Raw genomic sequence first — 24,767 nt, 5'->3', positions numbered from 1 at the left:
ATCTTTAGCTGCTTCATCATTGACCTTCCCTCAGTCAAAAAGTCAGAAGTGAGGATGCTCGCTGATGATTGCATAATGTTCAGCACCATATAGAGATACTGAAGCAGTCTACATTCAAATGCAACAAGATCTGAATAATATCCAGGCTTGGGTTGACAAGTGGAAAGTAACATTTATGCAACACAATTAAGAGATTATCGAACCACCACTCCTGGACATTCAATGGTCTTACCATCACTGAATCTTCCAATATCAACACCCTTGGGGTTACCATTGACCAGACACTCAACTGGACTCATCACATAAACACAGTGACTATAATGGCAGGTCAGAGGCTAGGAATAATGCAGCAAGTAACTCATCTCTTGACTCTCCAGAACCTGCCCACCATTTAAAGTGCACTGGTGAGGACCGTGTTGGAATATTCCCACATTCCTGGATGGGTGCAGCTCCAACAACATTCAAAAAGCTTGATACCATCCAGGACAACAACACCCTCAAGCTTTGAAAGAATTTTTACAAAAATTTCTAGCATCCACAGCTCTTCAGTTTTGTTAAATTTTCTAACAGCCACCCCCCATCACCGTCATTTTTGGTTAAAAGGAGGAGGGAAGAAGGCAAACAGTACAGTTCTTTGCTGCTGCGATCATAATCCCCTTCACAGCTGTGGTGAATGAGCTGACTTCTCTGAATCCTGTTCACTCAATTCTCATCACCACCTTCCGCTGCAGCTTCAAAGAACCATGAAACACGCCCTTCACCCACTGTTGTGTTATCACTGATTAATCTTCTGGCTCTGATACTCTTCCATTGACAGCTCCAATCATTCTCCCTTTAAAAGGTGAATACATGATTTGCACAGTAATAGCCTCACACAAGGTCGGCTCCCCTGCTGAGCTAAGTTGCCATTCAGTAGCAGATGTAACACTGGATGGATGAAATTTAATACATTACGTGCTGCAAATTTAGAAGATTGATCACAGATCACAATCCTCATGTCCTCTTTCAGAGGCTTTCCCCCTTAGCTTTCCTCTCTCCCGCACGGCTTACAGTCCGCAGGCATGAATAGATCAGATGGAATAAGAAAGGAAGATTTCCTTCCTGGCGTAAGCAAACATTCCAGTTTTTCACACATCCCACAGCTTTGTAGTTACAAATACTGTAGCCAACAGGTTTTTAATTACACATTTACTGAATTACTGACTCTAAATGCCCTTGGAGCTACAGTGGGATTTAAACTCATGTGTGTAGGTCAATAGTCCAGGGTTCAGTTTTACCAGTCCAATGACATAGTCAATATAAAACCATGCCTGATAGATGCTCTCTGGATGTTCAAAACTCTGTTAATTACAATTGACTTTAAAATGCACGGGATGGGGACAATCGAAATGTGGAGCTGGTTTAAGGAACTGATATTGCGTGTCTTTGATAGGTATGTCCCTGTCAGGCAGGGAGGAAGCGGTAAGGTAAGGGAACCGTGGTTTGCTAAAGAAATTGTATCTCTTGTTAAGCGGAAGAGGGAGGCTTATGTGACGATGAGACAAGATGGTTCAGATGAGGCGATGGAGAGTTACAGATTAGCTAGGAAGGGTTTAAAGAGAGAGTTAAGAAGAGCAAGGAGGGGACATGAACAGACATTGGCAGGTATAATAAAGGAGAACCCGAAAGCTTTCTATAGGTATGTGAGGAATAAGAGGATGACTAGGGTGAGAATAGGGCTAGTCAAAGACAGAAGTGGGAAGTTGTGTGTGGACCCTGTGGAGATTGGCGAGGTGCTAAATGATTATTTCTCATCTGTTTTCACTGACGAACAGGAGAATATTGTAGAGGAGCTGACTGAGTTACGGGCTACTAGAATTGAAAGGATTAAGGTTAGTAAGGAGGAGGTGTTATCAATTCTAGAAGGTGTGAAGGTAGATAAATCCCCTGGGCCAGATGGGATTTTTCAGAGGATTGTCTGGGATGCTAGGGAGGAGGTAGAGGAGCCTTTGGTCTTGATCTTTGTGTCCTCATTGTCTACAAGTTTAGTACCAGAGGACTGGAGGATTGCAAATATTGTGCCCTTGTTCAAGAAGGGCAGTAGGGATGACCCAGGTAATTATTGATGTGTGAGCCTTATGTCTGCTGTAGGAAAAATTTTGGAAAGGATTATAAGAGATAAGATTTATAATCACCTAGCAAGCAACAATTTGATTGGAGATAGTCAGCATAGATTCGTCATGGCAGGTTGTGTCTCGCAAACCTCATTGAGTTTTTTGAGAAGGTGACCAAGCATGTGGATGAGGGAAGGGCAGTTGACATGGTGTACAGGGACTTCAGTAAAGCCTTTGAAAAGGTTCCACATAGTAGGCTATAGGAGAAAATACAGAGGCACGGGATTGAGGGAGGTTTAGCGGTTTGGATTAGAAACTGGCTTTCCATAAGAAGGCAACGAGTGGTGGTTGATGGAAAATATTCAGCCTGGAGTCCAGTTACTAGTGGTGTGCCAAGGATCTGTTTTGGGATCAGTGCTGCTTGTCATTTCTATAAATGACTTGGATGCAGGCATTGGTAGATGGGTTAGTAAGTCTGCAGATGGCACTCAAGTTGGTGGAGTGGTGGACAGTGTGGAAGAATATTGCAGGTTGCAGGGAGACTTGGATAAACTGCGGAATTGGGCCAAAAGATGGCAAATGGAGTTTAATACGGATAAATGTGAGGTGGCCTACTTTGGGAGGAATAATAGGAAGGCAGAATACCGGGTCAATGGAAAGATTCTTGGTAGTGTAGATGAGCAGAGGGATCTTGGTGTCCATGTACATAGATCTCTGAAAGTTGCCACCCAGGTTGATAGTGCTGTTAAGAAGGCTTATGGTGTTTTAGATTTTATTGGTAGAGGGATTGAGTTCCGGAGCCGTGATGTCATGTTGCAACTGTACAAAACGTTAGTGCGGCCTCACTTGGAATATTGCGTGCAGTTCTGGTCGCCCCATTACAGGAAGGATGTGGAAGCATTGGAAAAGGTGCAGAGGAGATTTACCAGGATGTTGCCTGGTCTGGAGCGTAGGTCCTATGAAGAAAGGCTCAGGGACTTGGGTCTGTTCTCATTGGAGAGAAGGAGGCTAAGAGGGGATTTAATAGAGACTTACAAGATAATCAGAGGATTAGATAGGGTGGACAGTGAGACTCTTTTTCTGAGGATGATGACTTCAGCTTGTACAAGGGCGCATAGCTACAAATTGAGTGGTGATAGATTTAAGACAGATGTCAGAGGCAGGTTCTTTACTCAGAGAGTGGTAAGGGTGTGGAACGCCCTGCCTGCCAATGTAGTTAATTCAGCCACATTAGGGGCATTTAAACAGTCCTTGGATAAGCATATGGATAATGATGGGATAGTGTAGGGGGAGGGGCTTAGATTAGTTCACAGGTCGGTGCAACATCGAGGGCTGAAGAGCCTGTTCTGAGCTGTATTGTTCTATGTTCTATGTTCTGTGTTCTAACTGTCACTGGAGAATCCTGAACAGGGCATGCCCGACATCTTCCCTATGCAGAACAACACAATTTTGATAATATTTTAGATGTTTCATTTGCAGACATAAGTGATCTGGTGCGTGAATTAGATCTGATGAAAGGCCATCAACCCAAAACTTTATTTCTCCCTGCATAGGCAATTTCTGGCCTGCTGAATGTTTTTATTCTGCTGCTGAGATGCATGATCTGCTGAAATCTTACGTGTAGACAAATTGATAATGTGCACTGCAATGTCACCAGTTCCTACAAATTACTCCAGTGGACTTATGCTTCATTATTCAATTTTCAGTGCATCGGCACATGAAGGAACTTAATGGTGTACTGTTCACTTGGGGAAAACCTGCACATTATTTGTTATATCTGCAGACCTACTTCTCATGATTCATTCATTCAGACCCCATATCGCGCTGCACCTCAGAACTCTGCAAGCCCTCACCATTTAGATAATATGCCTTTTTTACTTTTCCTGCCAAAATGGGCAATGTCAGATGTTCTCAAATTGTACACCAAAATCTTGACAAGGAAAGATTGGACACACTGGGCTTATACCTACTGGAGCTTGGAAGGTTATGAGGTGACTTTTTAACATGGGGTCATGGGTCCCAACGTGACGGGCTGGCCTGGCATTTATTTCTTTTTCCTAGTTGCCTTTAAGAAAGCAGTGGTGAGCTCCCTCCTTGAGCTGTTGCAGTCCAGGTCCTGTAGGCAGGCCCACAGTGCCTTCAGGGCGTGAACTCCAGGAGTTTGACCCAACAACGCTGAAGAAACAACAATATATTTCCAAGTAAGGATGGTCAGTGGCTTGGAGGGGTGTTGATTGAAACTTGATTGATTTATGATCCTGAGGGATCTTGAAAAGACAACACAACTGAACAAGTTGGCTTAAAAATATTGGAACTCTTATGGGGCAAAGGTAGTGTCCCTACCTCTGAGTCAAGAAGCCCAAGTTTAAATCCCACATTCTCCAGAAGTGTGTAATAACATCACTGCACAGATTGATTGGAAAATATCTAGATTCAGAGGTGATGTTTCCTATAAAACCAGTTGTCGCTACTTAAAATAAGGGAGTCATTGAAAATAGGATGAAGTTGTTTCCTTTTTTGCGGACGGTCATTAGTCTTTGGAACTCTTCCTGAAAAAGTGGTGGAAGCGGAATCCTTGAATATTATGAAGACAGAGGTTGATGGTCTTTCGTTAAGCAAGAACTTGAGAAGTTATCAAGGGTAAGAAGCAACATGGATTTAAAGTCACAATCATGACCTGATTAAATGGTTTCAACAGCACCAATGGCCTCTTCTTGCACCTTGTTCACATAGAGTCATTGAGACATACAGCAGGGAAACAGACGCTTCGGTCCAACCAGTTCATGCTGACTGTAATCCCAAGCTAAACTCATCCCACCTGCCTGCTCTTGGACCATATCCCTCCAGACCTTTCCTATTCATGCATCTATCCAAACGTCTTTCAGACATTGTAATTGTACCAACATCCACCACTTCCTCAGGCAGGTTCATTTCACACCCTAACCACCCTGTGTGAAAATAGCCCCTCACATCTCTTTTAAATCTCTCTCCTCGCACCTTAAAATGTGCACCTAGTACTTCTCTTGATTCCTATACACTTTGAGTCATAAAGCAGTCTCCCCTTACCTCTTTCCTGGCTGACAAATTGTTCCAGTCAATACGTGGTCAATTAAAATCGCCAACTATCATTGTTGACCCCTTTCTAATTTACCTCATCCCACAGTTCTTGGCTCAGCCCTGGCTTTAGCTGTGCTCTTGGATTGATCCAGTTATTGCCTACTTCTGGAATGCTGTTGAATGCCACAGTGAATCAGGAGGACAAGTCAGATTTAAATCAAGCCACCCTTTTGGGAGTTTATGTATAACATAACAGTTTCTAACATCGCCCTTGCTGCTGTCACCAGCTCTATCGACGTAGTTGACTCAGCATGGGGCAGTCAGGAAGACACACCCACCCCCTGGGTGCACGGAGCGCGAGTTTATTTAAATACTTTCTGTTTACACCACGCCTCTAAGTTGGGCAACTTTTGCTTTCTGCACACCTCTGATCGGTGGCGAGCGAGTCGGCTCCTATCTGAGACTTGAGCTCTACCTCAGCGAGAGAAGCGAGTGTTATGGATGAACAGCGGCGACCCTGCTCTGGTATTATAATGTCCCTGACAACACTTCTGGTGATCTTACTGAGTCTTTCGGAAGTTACAGGTGAGGCTGAAGTGTTTCCAGCTGCAAATGTCAGTTTTAATACTCACTGTGTGAATACAACAGATTTGGAAACCGGAATGGATTTTAACAAAAGTTTGTGGTTGCTACACAACACTCCAATGTAGAATGCTTCAAGATGTATTGGAATAATGTTACAGTGGTGGCGATTGCAGTTAACAGCTATCCTAGTGAGGAGAAACGCCGGACTTTTTTTCTGCAAATAGGGCTAAAAAGCTAATGGGGTTCGGCCAAAGTAATTACTTTGCCTCCCCTCAATTAATTCTGAATGCAAATCAACCACAGTTTTCATTTATCTTCAACACAGTAAAGCAAGGCATTTCGGAAGCATGTCATTAGTCATTATTAAAATGTGGCTCATAAGGACTGCTGACCAAATATTTTGTGGAAGAGGTGGCTTTAATGATTGTTTTAAAGGAGGATAAAGTGGTTTAGAATAGTAATTTCAGAGTTCAGGGGATAAACAGCAGAAAACGTGGTGGATGTTTAAAATTAAGGTTGCAGAAGAAGCTAAAATTAAGGACCAGAGAGATCTCTGTGGACTCCAAGGCTGGAGGAGGTTCCAGAAAAATGAAGGGATCAGACCATAGACAGACTTAAAAACAAGCAAGGGAAGTTTAGCTTTGAAGTTTTTGCTGCGCTCCATGTTAATCAATGAGTACTGGGTTTGTGCTTGTGTCAGAGAGAATGTAGACAGCAAAGTTTGGAGATGACTTAGTTTTTGGAAGGTGAAAGAGAATGCCAGGCAGGACAGTGTAAAATGCAGGAAATCAATAAATGTTATATTTAATATAATGTTAAACATTTAACAATAATTACAATCTCATCTGTGCCTTCAATGAACCCAGATTCCCTACAATTACACTTGCTCAGTATATTTATTTAGACTTTACTGCATAGCTTTGCAATATTTTACTAGATTCCCTTTTTGTTCTTCTTAATACACTTCTATTAACTGTTGCTCCCATTTCTGTCAGTTTTTCTTTTAATGTGATACAGTATTGTGAGAAAATTTGGATCCTGTATCTAAAGAATCTTGTGCTGGCCTGCGAGTCCATAGAGGTTTACTCAAATGGTCCCAGGGATGAAGGACTTGTCATATGAGGAGCGGTTGAGGATTCTGAGTCTGTACTTAATGGAATTTAGAAGGATGAGGGGAAGTCTCATCGAAACTTATGGAATTCTGAGAGGCCTGGATAGGGTGGCTGTGGAGAAAATGTTTCTACTCGTAGTAGAGACTAGGATCAGAGGGCACCGTTTCAAAGTAACAGGAATACCCTTTAGAATTGAGATGAGGAGGAATTTATTCAACCAAATGATAGCTAATTTGGGGAATTCATTGCCATAGCTGGCAATGGAGGCCAAGTCATTGAGTGTATTTAAGACTGAGATAGTTAGGTTGTTGAATGGGAAGGGATCAAGTGTTGTGTTGAGAAGGTAGGGGAATAGGGTTGAGAAACATATCAGCTATGCTCGAATGATGGAGCAGAATGAATGGGCCGAATTTGCCTCTCTTGTTTTATTGCTTATGTTGTATTCAGGACTTATATTGAACAACTCTGCCCACTGTGCCCTCAGTTGTCATGATGTTTATTTTATAATTTTGTAGTAACACACTTTCTGTTTCTGATGGTCTGTACATTTCTACAATAGGCATTTAATATGCTCTTCTTTTTCATGGTTCCTATCTTATTTTTCTCAGCTAATTTATTTTTACTGCCTATTACCTTTTATGTACCAGGTTATTCTTTAAAATATCTTTGTCACATTCTTGTAAGATAACTATTCTAATCTGTTTTTTCCCTTATCTTTGCATTTCTATGATTTGAACCCATAACCTCCACCTCTACCTTATTGAGTTAAAGTCCCTACTATGAGCAAATTTCACCTTTGCAGAGTATCTGATTGAATAATCAGCTATTGTGCCATAGTCTCGTATAGATTTACAGCACAGAAACAGATCCTTTGGTCCAACTCATCCATGTCGACAAGATATCATGAATAAATCTAGTGACTCATTTCAAGTTTCAGAACATCTTTCCCATAGCAGGGAGATTAGAATTGCACGCAGTATTCCAAAATTGGCCTAACCAATGGCCTGTACAGGCTCAACATAACCTCCCAACTCCGATACTCAATGCATTGACCAACAAAAGCTAGCGTATCAAACACCTACTTCACTATCCTATCTACCTGCAACTCCACTTTCAAGGAACAATGAACTTGCACTCCAAGGTCTCTTTGTTCAATAACACTCCCCAGGACCTTACCATTAAGTGTATAAGTCCTGCCCTGATTTGCCCTTCCAAATGCAGCTCTTCACATTTATCTAAATTAGACTCCATCTGACACTCTTCGGCCCATTGGCCCATATGATGAAGATCCAGTTGCACTGTGATGTAACCTTCCTCGCTGTCCACTATACCTCCAATTTTGGTGTCATCTGTAAACTTACTAATCATAGCTCCTGTGTTCACGCCCCGAATTATTTACATAGATAATGAAAAGCAGTTGACCCAGCACCAATTCTTGTGACACACCACTGATCACAGGCTTCCCATATGAAAAGCAACTCTCCACCACCCCCTCTGTCGTCTACCTTTGAGCCAGTTCTTTATCCAAATGGCTAGTTCTCCCTGTATTCCATCTGATCTAACCTTGTCATGATCTAATTCAGTCATGATCATATTGAATGGTAAAGTAGGTTTAAAGGGCCAAATGGCCTACTCCTGCTCCTTTACTTAATGTTACTCTGTTTCAGCTCAGTCATTCATCTTAGCCTGGTTCAGGTGTGCTCATCCCAACAGTACTGCTCCTTTCAATCACATTACTGGTGCAAGTTATCACCTGAAATGGAACCACTGATATGCAACCTGACCCTTTTCATTCCCATCAGTCTACTCTCAATCACCAGCAAAGTGATGGAAGGAACTGTCAACAGTACTATCAAACTGTTCAGTTTTAACCTGCTCTCTGATGCCCAGTTTGGGTTCTGTCAGGGCCACTTATCTCCTGACTTCATTACAGCCTTGATCCAAACATGGACAAAAGAGCTGAACCCTAGAGGCGAAGAGTGCCTATACTTGACATCAAGGCAGCATTTTACCAAGTGTGGCATAAAGATGCCTTAACAAAACTTGAGTAAATGAGGATCGGGGAAAGTAGGGGGAAACTGACCAAAGCTCTTTTAAGAGTACTTTCCCAACTCATGACCATGACCACAAACAGTTCAAAGGTTAAGGGCAGAAACTGCATAGGGACATTACCACCTGCAAATTCCCCTCCAAGTATTGCATTATCCTGACTTCTAACATTATCACCATTCCTTCATTGTCACTAGGTCAAAATCCTAGAACTTCCTTTCGAACAGCACTGTGGGTGTACCTAAAGTACATGGACTGTGGAGGTTTAAGAAGGTAGCTGTTCACCACTTCCTCATGGGCAATTTCAGATTGGTAATAAATACTGGCCTAGCTAACAATGCCGACCCCACAGACAAATTAAGTAAAACTACATCTGCTCCCAGTCAGCCTGCTGCCTAATGGATGGCACCCTGGCTCAGTGGTTAGCACTGCTGCCTCACATTGCCAGGGACCTGGGTTTGATTCCACTCTTGGTGAGTGTCTATGTGGAGTTTGCACATCCTCGCTGTGTGTATGGGTTTCCTCCAGGGGATCCAGTTTCCTCCCACAGTCCAAAGATGTGCAGGCTACGTGGATTGGCCTGTACTGTCCAGGAATGTACAGGCTAGGCAGGTTAGCCATGGAAAATGCAGTATTACGGGGATAGGGGAATGGGTTTAGATGGGGTGCTGTTTGGTGGGTTGGTGTGGACTCCATGGGCCAAATGGCTTGCTTCCCCCCATACTAAGGATTCTTCTATTTTATAATGTTGGGAAATTTCCTTGATAGTGAGATAGCTTCAGGAAGACTCCTCCATGCTATTTTACCAGACCCCTACCTCCATTCCTTCTGCACAGGATTCAGCACAATTCATCCTGTGTATTGCAGAGTCTCAAAGATTCTAAGCTGGAATGACATTCACAAAGGCAAGAGTTGATTGTTTTTATTCAAGTAATGCGCAGGGTTAGCAGTAAAGGGCAGGAGTACGGCATCAAGTCTCAGTGTTTATTCATAGAGTCAGTGCAGACATGAAGGGCCGAATGGCCTTCTGCTGCACTGTAACAATTCTGTGATTCTGAGATCCAAAATATTTTCCATGGAATAGTTATTCAGGAAGCTTTCACTGGCCATAAGATTAAGCATTCTGTCATCCTGACACAGTGCCTATGCAGTTGTTACCTTTTTAATATTAATTTCATCTTTATGTAGCACTTATCTATTTATCTTTAATAAGTGCTAACAGAATTATTTTAATATTGAATTTGACACAGTATTACTCAATTTTGTAGATTAATCTGAAAGCAATTTTTTTTTGGCTTTTGCTTATCTGTGCGCCTTAAAGCCACAAATACTAGTTGTTGATAATAGGAAGGTGATGTTGCTCAGTATTTACCTGTTAGTTAGTCAGATAACTTTGGTACTGAATGTATTTTAAATTGTTCTGTTGATGGAGAGTTTATTTGTACATTCCAAATTACTGCGCTGGTTTCAACTTTCAACAAATCTCAGCCATATCGATAGAGAACTGACGTGTGAAGGACAACATGTTTTCATATATGCCAAACTTTTTTAATGGTGAGATAGATGGGTGTTAAATTCCAGGTCACTGATTTGAATATAAGCAGCTTGTCTTTTCACTGACAATAGAGCACCAATGGCTGCATATTTCATATAAAGGTATATGCAACAATCTGAGAACGTAACACAGGTCTATAGATCTTTGCTCTATTCCTCTCCCTGATGTTTTGTCTCTGCATTATACTTACTCTGAAAATCAAATTTACCTTAAAGGCAATTTTGTTTCTACTGCTATTGAACAAACACAATTGGGAATATCGAAAATAAAATAAATAGTTATAGAATAATAGAATTAATTAGAATTATTTTTGAAATTTTCTCTTCCAAATCAAATTGCTTTTAGGTTTCTCTGGAATTTACCAAGCTTTGTTCAATACCAAGCCCGTCTTATAATTATGGTGCTGTTTCTGCAGCTCGAACTGCAAGTAAAGATCTTTATGCTTTAATCATTACTATTCCATATTTGACCTAGCATTTACTGTAGCATTATTTTATCCAGTCGCTACTGACAGTAATGACATAAACTGTATCAGTAATAAGTTACCCCATCTACACATCAAAAATACTTCATTAAGCATAAAATACCTTAGGATGACCTGAGTTCATTAAAGACACTATGCAAATGCAAGTTCTCATTAATGTTCATTTACTTGCTCATGAAAATGGAACAATGACTCATCCTCAATATGGAGTCCTCGGTTGGTCAGCCCTTATGATTAGTGCTGAAGTTAACATTACAGAATGATGTCAAACTGGTTTATCGAAAGAAACAAAAGTCAACATTTGAGCCATGAATGGAATTCAAGTATAATTTGAACAACAAAGAAATTGTACAGCAACAAAACATACGTTTAGATCAGACACTCCAAAAATGTTGTTGAACCAGCTCCTTGTGACTAAATATGAGATCAATAAACATATTTAAATGGCAATGCAGCATTGCTGATTGCAGTAATTAGCAGTGCTAGAGATGGGAGGAAATCAGCAGTCTGTTCCAAAAAGATTCTGATCTCAGTCTTATTGGGAGACTCTTCTCTGTAATTGCTATTAAATGGAGAGTGGAAACATTGACAGAGGCACCAGGAGAAGCAATGAGTTTTTGTACTTTCGCAGCTTCATTGACAATGGGAAAAGTATATGCCATGGTAACTTTTTTTATTCATTCATGGGATGTGGGTGTCACAGGCTGGGCCAGCAGTTACTGCCCAACCCCAGCTGCCCTTGAGAAAGTGGTGGTGAGCTGCTTTCTTGAACCATTGCAGACCTATTGGTTTAGGCAGACCCACATTGCCATTAGAGAGGGAATTGCAGGGTTTTGACATAGTGACATTGAAAGGAATGGTGATGTTTTTATTCATTCATGGGACATGGGCATCACTGGCCAACATTTATTGGCCATCCCTAATTGCCCAGGGGGCAGTTCAGCGTCAACCACATTGCTGTGGATCTGAAGTCACATGCAGGTCAGACCAAGGAAGGATGGCAGCTTCCTTGCCTAAAAGACATTAATGAGACAGTTTGGTTTTTTGAACAGTTGATAATGGACTCATGGCCATCATCAGACTCCTAACTCCAGATTTTTTTTTAACTCAAATTTCATCATCTACTGTGGTGGGATACGAACTAGAGTCTCCAGAATGTTACCCTGGTCTCTGGATTAGCAGTTTAGCAATAATACTGCTGGGTCAATGCCTCCCCAATGTATTTTGAAGTCAGGACATGCAGCTAGTGATGCTGTCCTGCATTATCAGCTTTGTCCTGGATTGTGTCAATCTTCTTCAGTGTTGTTGGAGCTACCCTCATCCAGGCAAGTGGGGAGCCTGCCATTACACTCCTGATTTGTATCCTATAGATGATGGACAGGCTATGAGGAGTCAGAAGTTGAACAAAGTGCAGTCATGAGCAAACATTCCCATTTCAGATTTTATGACTGAAGGAAAGTTATTGATGAAGCAGCTGAAGATGGTTGGGCATAGGACACTACCCTGAGGAACTGAAGGTATATTGTGATGCAGCTGCAATGTCCCTATCTCTAAGCCAGAGCACCTGGGTTCAAGTACCACCACTTCCAGAGGTGTGTTTTAAGGTTATCTATCTTGAGGAACTTCTGCTGGGATGACTGGCCTCCAGAAACCACATTGTTTCTGTTTGTGACAATAGTACTCCACATATAAACAGTTTTGCCCCTGATTCCATGGAATCCAGTTTTCTTAGAGCTCCTTAATGTCACACCTGGTCAAATGCAGCCTTGATGTCAAAGGCTGTCATTCTCACCTCATCCCTGAAATCCAGCTGTTTTGCCCATAGACTCATATAGCATGGAAGCAGACCCCTCAGTCCCACCAGCCCTTGCTGAACATAATCCAAAACTCAACTAGTCCACCTGCCTGTTCCTAGCCCATTTCCCTCCTGTTCATGTATTTACCCAAATGCCTTTTTAATGTTCAGGAATTTCATTCCACACACAAACCACCCACTGTGTAAAACATTTGCCCCTCATATCTTCTTTAAGTCTCTCTGCTCTCCCTTTAAAAATGTACTGCCTAGTTTTGAAAACGCCATCCTAGGGAAAAGACAACTACCAATAACTCTATCTATAACCCTCATTATTTCATAAACTTCTATAAGGTCACTTCGCAACCTCCTACGCTCCAGTGAGAAAAATCCCAACCTATCCAGCCTTTCTTTATAATTGAAACTTCCCATACCTGGCAACATCCTGGTAAATCTCTACTGAACTCTCTCCAGCTTGATAATATCCTTCCTATAACTGGGTGACCAGAACTGGACACAGTATTCCAGAAGGATTCTCACCAATGTCCTGTAAAACCTCAATGTGATTCCCCAACACCTAGACTCAAAGGACTCAGCAATGAAGGCAAGCGTCCCAATCATGTTTTTAACCATCCTCTCTATATGTGACACAAACTTCAAAGAAATAAGTACCTGTACCTCTAGGTCCTTCTGTTCTACAACACTACCCAAGGCCCTACCATTAATTGTATAAGCCCTATTCTTGTTTGTTGTACCAAAATGCAATGTATGAACCAAGGCTTTATGACATCAGGAGCCGAGAGGCCCAGGTGGATCCCAAACTGGGTGTCATTCAGCAGGTTATTGCTGAGCAGATAGCACTATTGATGACACCATCCATCACTGCACTAATGATTGAGAGTAGACTGATGATGTAGTAATTGGCCTGATTAGATTTGTCCTGCTTTTATGTACACACCTGGACAATATTCCCCAATGTTGGATAGATGCCAGGGTTGTAGCTACAATCTAGCTAAGGGCGTGGTGAACTATGGAGATCATGTCTTCAGTACTAATACCAGAATGTTGTCATCCCATAGCCTTTGCAATGTTCAGTGTCCCCAGCCATTTCTTGATATCACATGGCATGAACCAAATTGGCTGGTGATTGGAATATGTATTGCTGGGGACACAGGAGGAGGTCGAGATAAATCATTCACTTGACACTTCTGGCTGAAGTCTTTTGCAAATGCCTCAGCCTTACCTCTTGCATTGCTGTACTGGGTTCCCCATTATTTGAGGATGGGGACATTGTGGAGTCTCCTCCAGCAAGTTGTTTAAATGTCCACCACCATTCACACAATATGTAACAAAACTGCAGAGCTTAGAGCTGATCTGTTTCTTAATGGAATCCTTTTACCTTAACTTATCAGTTGCTGATTATGCTGTTTGGCCACATGTAGCCCTGATAACATAACAAGATAGTATTATTCATCATTATTTTTCTATAATACCTATTTGAATTAATCATTTTATACTGCAGATCAGTCCAGATGATTGTAGATCATGGTACTGACATTCACTGACATAAAGGATTTCCTGATTTCTCAGTACAAACACATGTTTTACTCAACCTATAAGTTGTTGCATGGAATCAAATAAGCAACATGAGCCATGAAGAAGCAGAGAGTTTGAGACCCACATGGAACAGATGTCAAAGAAATAGGATAAGTGCAATGAAATATGATGTTGGTTTCAAGCTAAAACTTGTAACATTTGGTAAGCATGCTATAACTATGCTGTGTAAATGACTGGCATAGCGAGGGAATGCAATGTTAATTGGGAACTAGTGCAAGAATGGAAGAAGGAGGAATCCTCCCTAAAGAACATGCCCGAAACCAAATGCACAGTAAAGATAGGCAACAGCCATTGACCTCATCTTGAAAAGTATGTATTGGCTCAGGTACTTGAAAATGGTCAGAATTTCTTGAGAAATACGATGAGTGCATATGCACTTTAGTGGGTCAAATCAAAATCTGTCTCCAGGAAGGATTTCAGAGCAACTAGTAATTGGTGTAACTGCTTTAAGGAAAGAAAACGTATTGTGTTGCAAATAAGACCAAGCTCACTCAGAGATAACTGAGAGATCTCAAGGTCAAAATTACCAGTTTCAAATGATTCATCATCAGATCAGAAAATATAAGGCAATAAGGTCACCTCAGCAGCATGGATGAAACACTGTGAGCTTTGAAAAGCCCAGGAACTAAATTTTGGAGTAGATAGATTAGGAAACATTTCTAGTGAAAATGGCAAGGTATGAGGATGTAAGTTTTATGGTGGTACCAGCCTGCATAGCCAAGAAGATTAGTCAAAGCTAATGCTAATTTTCACAGGTAAAGCCCATGCCATAAATCAAGTTCCCCAAAGGAACGTTTCTGCATGTTTCTAAGAACATTTGGAAGATTAAGAATTGAGTAAAGTTTTGGATTATTAATATGTGGCATGGTCACCTCAATGACCTACTCAAAGCACCCAGCGTAACATTATGGCACATGTTTAGATCCTATGTAACTAATGATTATAGTTATAACAAAGGTCTCACAACTTTTAGACATGTGTCTCCTCAGCCTATTCAAGGATCATGTCCTTGCCAAATGGAATAGCTACGAAAGTTTTTTTTTCCTCTGTCAAGCATCCAAAGAGTGGAAAATATGTTCAGTCCTGCTTGTTGTTTTCTGTGATTTTTGTCATCAAATTATAGAACATAGAACATTACAGCATAGTACAGGCCCTTCGGCCCTCGATGTTGTGCCAACCTGTCATACCGATCTCAAGCCCATCTAACCTACACTATTCCACGTACGTCCATATGCTTGTCCAATGACGACGTAAATGTACCTAAAGTTGGCGAATCTACTACCGTTGCAGGCAAAGCGTTCCATTCCCTTACTTCTCTCTGATGCTATTTATGCACAAACTGTCATTTGATCATTCAAGATTTTGCGTTATCCAATTTAATGGATGGACAGGAAGATGGTTATTTTTTGAGAAGGGAGATTCTGAAATTGGAAGTACAAGCTCTGATCTACAGTGGAATCTTTAATGATGATGCCATAGCCAACGTGATAAAGCATGAATTCAAGAAGTTCATTAAAATCGTTATGATTATGAAGAGTAATTCTAAGAAACATGTCATGTTGATTTAGTTTTATTTATCTGAGTTGAATTCAATTTTTTCAAATCTCAAAATGGCAACTATCTACAACTCAAGTGGTTCACATTTTATAAGACAACCCACTCCTTTTGAAAGAATTTTTTGAGATCTCAAAGATTGACTTCTGCACCACTACCTACTGTAATACCAGTCATTAAAGAAATTAAGTATTCTAAACTCAAAAGGCTTTTACTGGTCATGCAGGTTGCAGAAGATTTACACAAGTCATTTGTTTATCAATCAACATAACAATAACTGGTTTCTCTACATATCACAATGCAGTGTCTCACTGATAAACTGTGCTCCTTCCCACAAGAGTTTTGGTACTAAGTGTTTATTTAAATATAAAGAATTTTTTACAGATGAATAGAAGCAGAGAAGTTCTTCTATGTCCTGGGCAATATTTATCCCTCAAGTATTATCATTAATGGAGTCATACCTATTCATCAATTCTATTGCAATTTATTCCTGCTGTTTGCAAGACCTTGTTGAGCATAAATTATCTGCCATGTTTTCCCACATTACAAACAAAAAATGCCTACACTTCAAGGATTCATTGTGAAGAACATTGGGATCTTGTAAAACATGCTCCATACGTGCAAGTTTTTTGGCTGTTAAGTGTTTTCAGATGCTCTCAGGTTGTGATGGGTATTGTGTAAATACACGTTCCTGCTTCCAATTGCAATTTCCCAAAGTCTACTTGCCATCCTATAAACACTAGGTTCAAATGCATTTGCTTTTTACTTGGGATACTGAATGCTGATATAAAGTATAGGTGTATTAGAGCAGATATTCTTGTAATAAATTTGAGTAAATTGTATTTCCTGGACATAACACATAATGGATCTTTTAAAAACTTCTTCCATGGGATTTGAACATCACTAGAAAAGCTACTATTTGTTATTCGTACCTAATTTCCCTTGAGAACGTGGTGATGATCAAGCAAAGTAGATCAAATTCTGAAGGAGACCTCCCCTGAATTTTGATCCATTTATTCAAATTAATTGGAACTCAGAAAGTATTTTTACTTGCATGCAGTAACTTGTCCATTTGCATCTGTGCAGTGTGTCTAGGTAATCCTACCCAGGTACACACTGTCCCAAATTCTATGCCATTAAGAGATTAGTACAGTTAATTTAAATACTATTTTAGACTCTGAGAAAAGAGTCAGAAAAATATATAAGTGGCCGATAAGCCAGTAAATCAGAAAGAAGCCTGCCCTGCAGCCATGACATGCTGTGGGGGTGGCTGAGTATTAGAGAGTTGGACTGCAACTCCTCACTGAGTCCCACCCTGTGGTATCACAAATCCATCTGGCAGCCCCAAAAGTCCAGGCAGTACTAGAGTTCAGTAACAGACGCTTCTGGAATGGTAGGCATACTCATAAAGGAGGCTGTCTAGACTCCCAAATGAGTTAAGTCGAGGTATTGAAATGGCATGCATTTGCCCACCTTAAACAGAGAGTGGGAAGTGTGTTTGAAAGTGCTGGCAGGAAGGAAGCAAGAAGGGCTGTGTCTCCTTGGGGCTGCTGCCGATAGTCAAAGGGCACACTTTGAAGGTAGCTCCTGAACATTTGCGCCATCCTTAATGCTGCCCATGCCAACCCTTTAATAGCATGGGTTGGTTAATATTGGGGCCATTTGAGCTTTTAAAACGTTCATTTGAGCTTTCATTATTATTTACATAACTGGACTGATGATTTTGGCATCTGCTAACCCTCCAAATTATGGGAATGAACTCTGGGTGGGTGCAAAGGTGAAGGGCTGACTACCCAACCTAATTTACATGCCCTGACTAACCCCCGCCCATGAAACCATACCCCAGCAGGAATATGTCTTCAACCTATGGATTTTTGTCGAGGGGTATTTCATCATCTTCTCAAAGGCAGTTAGGGGAAGACACTAAATGCTACCATGACTAGTGAGGGTCACATCCCATAGAATGTAAAATAATACAAAAAAAAGTCATGTGTGGAAAATATAGACTCGTTGGAGCTGCAGGACCTGGACACTTCCAGCTATCAGTGCCAACAATTGACTCAGTGTCTGGTGATTATGATTTTCCTAAGTTCCTCCCTCCCTTCCGTAGCCTGATAGATCACTGCTTCTGAAATGCTACTTATCTCTTCCATAGCGAGGACAGATGCAAAAATATCTGTTCAGTTCATCTGCCATTTTCTTATTAATTCCCCACTCTGACTTCCTATAGGACCAACACTTACTTTGTTTACTCTTTTCTTTAAATATGGATAGAAATTCTTCCTATCTCTTTTTACGTTCCGGCTAGCTTTCTCTTCGACTCAGCCTAAGTTTTCCCTCTGCTAACATTTCAGTCATTTGTTGCTGTTTTTGTGATCCTATCTTCCAACCTGTCACTGCAGAATGATAGGCGTTTTCAGACAACTTGTTCCAAGACGTTATCACAGCTTCTGCAACAAATGGAACTTGAACCCAGGTTTCTTAACTTAGAGGTAAAGACACCACTAGTGTGGTTGGAAACTGGAGCACCTGCAGAAAACACACGTAGACAGTTGCCTGAGGGTAGAATTGAACCTGGGTCACTGATGCTGTGAGGCAGCAGACTGAGCCACTGTGCCACCTCAAATTATTATTTACCTTCCCAGTGTTCCTCCAAAACAGTCTTTTGAGATAAGAATCAGATATAATCGTGTTGAATGGCAGAACAAGTTTGATGGACTGAATGCCCTACTCCTGCTCCTATTTGCAGTGTTTCTGTTTTTCACTTCCACAGAGGGAATGTTTGCATAGTGATCCTCCAGGTCACTACCAATGCCGTTTGTATTCTGCCACGAGGTAAGTGCCAGAAGCACCTCCCTCCCTTCCCCCACTGGCCATCTGCAAATCATTGGATCATTGATTCACTGTAATTCTACTTATCATTACTGGGGGTGGTCTGAAATGTGCGCCTGTCCCTCTAAAAAACACACATCAAATCACAGAATAGTCACAGCACTGAAGGAGACCAGTAAACCCACTTTGTGGATCTATAGTTACATATAGGCCACAGCAAGTAAGGAAGACAGAATTCCTTCCATAAAAGCCATTAGTGAACCAGGTGGGGTTTCCCCCCAGATAATCAACCATGGTTCGACGGTTGTCATTTGAGCCTTAATTCCAGATTCTTTTTATTGAATTCAGATCCCACCATCTACCATGGCCAATTTGAAACTGGGTCCTCTGACCATTAGCTGAGTTTCTGGATTAATAGTCCAATGAGCATACCATTCAGCCATTGCCTCCCCTTTAACTACAGCTATATAATTGCCAACTGAACTGCCCTCATTAACACTTGTTGTAGACCTTTAGAAATTTCCAACAATTTGGTTAAAATTTCCCCTGAAGTGATCCATGCTGACTTTCTCATAGTTAACCTGCATTTTTGAACAGTTTCTCAATTGGGCCCGAAATCACATTTTCTGGATTTTTCTCCACCATTGCAGTTAAACTGACTGGCCAAAAGTTGCTGGGCTTAACCTTACAGCCTTTTTGAGCCAGGCTATAATAATTGCCATTCTCCAGTCCTCTGGCACCACCTCTGAATCTAAGGAGTACTGAAAATTCAGGCTGGTACTTTCTCAATTCCCATACTGTCTTCCCACAATATCATGGGATGTGTTTAATTTAGTCTTAGAGCCAGCTCACCTTCAGGTGGGGAGGTGATGGCCTAGTGGTATTATTGCTGGGCTGTTTATCGAGAGATCCAGGTAATGTTACAGGTATCTGGATTCAAACCCCACCACTGAAGTTGTTGGAACTTAAATTCTGTTTTTTTTAAAAAAGCCTAGAACTGAGATTCTAACAATGACCATGAATCAATTATCAGGAAAAAAACCCCTCTAGTTCATTCATGCCCTTTAGGGAAGAAAACTGCCATCCTTACATGATCTGGCCCATGTGTGACTCTACTCACAGGAATGTAGTTGACCCCTAACTGCCTTCTGGGCAATTAGGGATAGGGCAATAAATGTTGGACTGGCTAGCAATGCCCTCATTCCATGAATGATTTTTTTAAAAAGTAGATTGGCTATCCAATACATTATCCTTTCCAATTTAAAGCCCTTCAAGTGTCCAAATTATCTCCGTTATCGCTTTAGCCTGGGTAGCATCTTTCTCCTTGGTAGAGGCATTCACTTAAAACTTCAATTATACTGCCTGCCTCCAAGTGTAAATCTTGTTCCCTAATTAGCCCTGTTCCTTCTTTTACTATTTAAATGCCTGTGAAAGACTTTGGTATTCCCTTTTATGTAACTGCCTCTTTGCTTCTCTTATTTGTTATGTCACCTCTTCTCTGTATCCTCTAATTTCAGCCTTGTTCTCAATTGTATTTTTAACCTGATATCTGTCACATGCAGAAAAATAAAACGAAGATCTGCAGCATTCTGATGAAGAGTCACTAGACTCAACATTAACTCTGCTTTCTCCACACAGGTACTGCCAGACCGCCAGAGTTTTTCCAGCAATATCTGTACCTGTCATACTTCTTTGTTAACTTTTCCTCTCTTTTATCAGCCACTTGGTTGACTTTGTCTGCCCTACCTTTCATTTTGAGGGAATGCTCTTTGACCGTGCCTGAAATCCTACTTCTTGTCCCACACTGCCTTTTCCAACACTTCAATTCAAGTTATTTAAGTTCCCCATTGTAACTGCCCTATATTTTGCAGTTCTGTGTAATTTCCTCGAAAATTTCTCCCTCAAATCCTTCCCACCATTACTGGCCTATATTATGCAACACTGAGCTTTGTAATGAGACTGTTTTTTGTTTTTTAGCTCTAGCCATAATAATCCTGCCCTTGACCCCTATGGATATCTCCAGCATTGCAATGCACTGTTTAATACCATCAGCCTCCCCTTCACGTCCCTGCCTATCTTTCCTGATCACCTTACATATCCAACCCTGCCGTTATTTGAACCAGGCTTTATGAACACTTGAGCATAAGAACAAAGAACAAGAGCAGGCTACTAAGCACTTGGAGCCTGCTCCACCATTCAATAAGATCATGCTGATCTGATTTTAGCCTCAACTTTACATTCATTCATATCCCCAATAGTCTTTCATTCCACAATCTTATTTTTCTACATGATACTCTGCACCTGTAACTCCCAATTTTATTTGCCACACTGTGCATCCACCTACATTCACATTGACCTTGACCTAAACTTTAATACTTTCTCCCTGACTCTGACTTTACAATTCCTTACTGCCGTGCTATCTATTTCACCCAGTATTTTGCACACGTTGATGTCCTGCTATGATATTGTCTCTTGGTTGCCACATCTCTGCTGAATTAGTTTAAACTATCTCATATACCATTAGCAATATGGAACTTACAGGGAATTCAGTGCCAACTCTATTCAGGAGCAAGCCATTCAGCTTGTGCAGGTTCAACTTCCTGCAGAGTCAGTCCCAATATCCCAAGCATCCAAAGCCATCACTCCTGCACAATCTTTCTAGCTACACATTCATCTGCCTTATACTACCATTCCTTTATGTATTTGCATGTTTTAATGGCAATGATCCAGATTTTTGTGATGTCTTGCTTGCTAATTGGCTACTTAGCTGATTAAATTCTAATTGCTGAACCACATTTGCCTTTCTGCCTTGGTCGTTCACGTCAAAGTGGACCATGACTGTGAGCTGTTCATTTTTTTCCCTCAATGTGCTCTGCAGCCTCTCAGTGGCATCTTTCACCCTGACACTAGGGAAGCAATGCATATCCTGTATTTACATCAATGGCTGCAGAAATACCTTTCTGCCCTCTAACTATTGAATCACTATCACTATCGCTGTGTTTCTTTCAGTGTCCCATGTAACTCCATTTCCATGGTCTCTGCTCTAGCTGAACTCCCAGATGAATCATCACTGTCCTCAGTGTTCACAACTGAATACTTGTTGAAGAGTGGGATGCATTCAGGGCTCCTGCACTACCTGCCTGTTCCTTTTTGTGGTCACCTAACCATCTCTCCCTTTATTGAAGTTGTGGACTGACTGCATCTAGAAGCATGCATTCCACATAGCTCTTAACCTTGCAGATGCACAATGGTGATGTCAGCTGGTACTCAAACAATTGCAACTGATGCCACTTCTTCTAGAAGTGATTATCTGGGAGATGGAACTGGTCCTGAAGTTCCTACATAATCCAGAATGTACACTCTCGAGGTTGGAGCAGCCTGTTTTTATTTTTTAGTTAAGCTTGTTTTTGCTAATAGATGCTATAAACACAAATAAACTTTGCTCACCAATGCTGGTAAATAATAATAATACTTAACATACCATACTTGTAGGTGATGTTGCAATTAGGTGCTGCTCAGTGCATAAGAAAAACAGGTCGGGCATTTGATTGTCTCTGAAAATGTTCACTTTTTACTATTTTACCTTCCAATATCCAAAAGGATTTGGTTTCACATGTATTTGCTTGTCTCTAATACTTCATCTAACGTTTATTCTCCATGTGTGAGCCTGGAATGACATTTTAAAGGCACCCCTGTCTTAAAACAGTGCGCTTATGTTGTTTATAAACAAACCAAAATTTGAAAAAATACATAGCACCACATACATATAGCATGTTTTTGACAATAAAACTTGGTTTTCACCACCCAACCCCCATCAGGAAATGAATGCAGAATTAGTTTATGTAGTACTTGAGAACAAATATAATGGAGCATGAGGTCCAATTCTCAGAGCGTGACATAGTTTCAGTATTTGAGAAGCCCACCAGAACCACATCTAATATGTAGTGCTAATGAGACAGAAACCACTGTCAGTAACAAAAACGTAGACGGATGGAAATTTTTGAGCAAACATGTACAGAGAAACCACATAGGTTTTCGAAAAGGCATTGTTATACAAATTGTTGTGTTTGCTTTTCAAAGTATTGGCCTATTGAGCGTTCATGTAGCTCTTTCCCAGGATTGGACAATTTATTATTGTATGCTGATGACTTCTAATTAAATTCCCGTGTCTATTTTCTTAATTTAGTAGCAAATTTGTGCAAAATACATAGGTGTGGTACAAACATGGTTAAAATAGCACAAACAAAATGTAACAAAAGAAACAATGCCAACAGAGAAAATTAAATCAATTTTTCAAAGAATGGGTCAGAAGTTTTACTTGCGGCCCTCTAACACTAAATTCCAGGTTGATGCTGCATTCCCATCTTCTGAGCGGATGTTTCGTGACTGTTCTCTTGTAGTGTGTTCTAGTTTTGATATCAGCTCACTTAGAAATTGCTTTTGTTCTCATCAGTTTGCAAGGCTCTTGAATAAAAATAAATGAGGAATAATAATCCTTGATGATCTCAAGCTGCTGTAGCTTGAATTTGATCAACACCAGCCAATGAGTGGTCTGGAATTTACACTCCCCACTCAGTGGGTTGGAAAGCAAGTGATACACATTCAATCCAATGGGTGACCTGTTGTCCCATCAGTGGCTAATGGATGGCATATAAGGGCTTCATCACACTTTAACAGTATTACATGGAGGAAAGGCCAATGTCAGGCTGGTGTTAGGCACATTTCCATTGTGAGATCCCTGGACCCATCAGAGCCCATCTCCCCTCCTTTCCATGATCATTAGCTTCCTTTAACTGTTCCTGGCATCTTCAAACCATCCTATGTTGCATTAGTGTGGCTACTGAGTTGCAGGCTTGATAGGTCAATTGGCTTTCTCCTGCTCCTGTATCTTATAACTTTGTTATCTTATGTTTTGAAATAGAGGTGATTGGTTGATATGACAATGCTGAGAGTTTTGGGGACTGATACACACAGCTGAATCCCAAGTTTCCAAGGTTCTGGAAGCACAATTTTAAGTTCGGCTTCCACTCTGTTGTGGGGGGTCAGGATGCTGGATCTTTGTTTTGTTGATGCACACATCCCTGGAAGGTTCAAGAAGGTAGCTCAATATATTCTTCCCAAGGGCAATTAGGGATCGTCAGCAAATGCTGACCTAGCCACCAATGATCATATGCAATGAACAAATAAAAAAATGTCTACCATGGCTTTTTATGACCCTTAAATACATTTACGCTATTCTCTTCGACTACACCTTGATTGGCAGATAGAGATGATATATCAGTGGTATTAAAAGTGATAGAAAGAAGCAATGTAAATGGAAACAAGCTGTTTTCAGTGATTGAGCCATCCAGAACAGAGTAAGAATAAATATTTCAATTTAGGATGCAAGTAAGAGAAACGTTTTTACACAGAGTGATGTGAAGCTGTAGAATACACTATTAAAGCAAGCGCTACATTATTATTAAGAACAGATTAGGTAGGAGACTGAAGGAAGGGGGGATAAAAGATCAGGACAGACATGTGGGTTGAGGACTACAGTCTGTGTGGATGATAATTATCAATATGGACTGGCTGTTTCTATGTGATAATTCTTGTATAAGTATATCTAGGCCACGCTTATTTTCCAACTTGTTATATAAATTTTTTCAGAACTGCTTTTTCTTTTTGTTTCAGGAAATCCCTGCAGAAGCCCATCACCTGTACTGAGCAATGTGCATTTCTGGTCAGTCAATCTGCAGAACATTGTGCTCTGGGAGCTGCCTAGAGAGAAAGGATGCAAGATGTCGTTCAGTGTACAGTATAAAATGTAATTTCTACTCTTATTCTACGCTGCTATGTGGCTGTTTAGATCCTGTTCATATTTTGTTGTTTCCAAATAAAGCAATTGTAGAAGAAAATAATTAACAACACACAAATTTCTCCTGCTTCAGACCATTCAGGCCATCTTTAATGGCTCTTCCCAACGCAGATGTGAGAAGAGTTAATGTCCCAGTACTCCACTCTTTCCCAACGCATACACATATGATCCACAGAATGC

At 40.8% G+C, this 24,767-nt stretch overlaps 1 protein-coding gene across 1 annotated transcript in view; it reads left to right on the top strand.

The window, feature by feature from the left end:
- Positions 1 to 5,564: 5,564 nt before the first annotated feature.
- The window catches only part of LOC125452770 (interleukin-20 receptor subunit alpha-like), a 41,752-nt gene continuing 22,549 nt past the window's right edge, over positions 5,565 to 24,767 (top strand). Inside the window, exons 1-2 of the mRNA XM_059645734.1 lie at positions 5,565 to 5,735; positions 24,404 to 24,536. Of these exons, the coding sequence (XP_059501717.1) occupies positions 5,648 to 5,735; positions 24,404 to 24,536 (221 nt within the window). The 5' untranslated portion in view covers positions 5,565 to 5,647. The remainder of the gene's footprint in view (positions 5,736 to 24,403; positions 24,537 to 24,767) is intronic.

This window comes from Stegostoma tigrinum, chromosome 4 (genome assembly GCF_030684315.1).
Source record: "Stegostoma tigrinum isolate sSteTig4 chromosome 4, sSteTig4.hap1, whole genome shotgun sequence".
Taxonomy (NCBI): Eukaryota; Metazoa; Chordata; class Chondrichthyes; order Orectolobiformes; family Stegostomatidae; genus Stegostoma; species Stegostoma tigrinum.
This window is presented reverse-complemented; position numbering and strand designations above follow the sequence as displayed.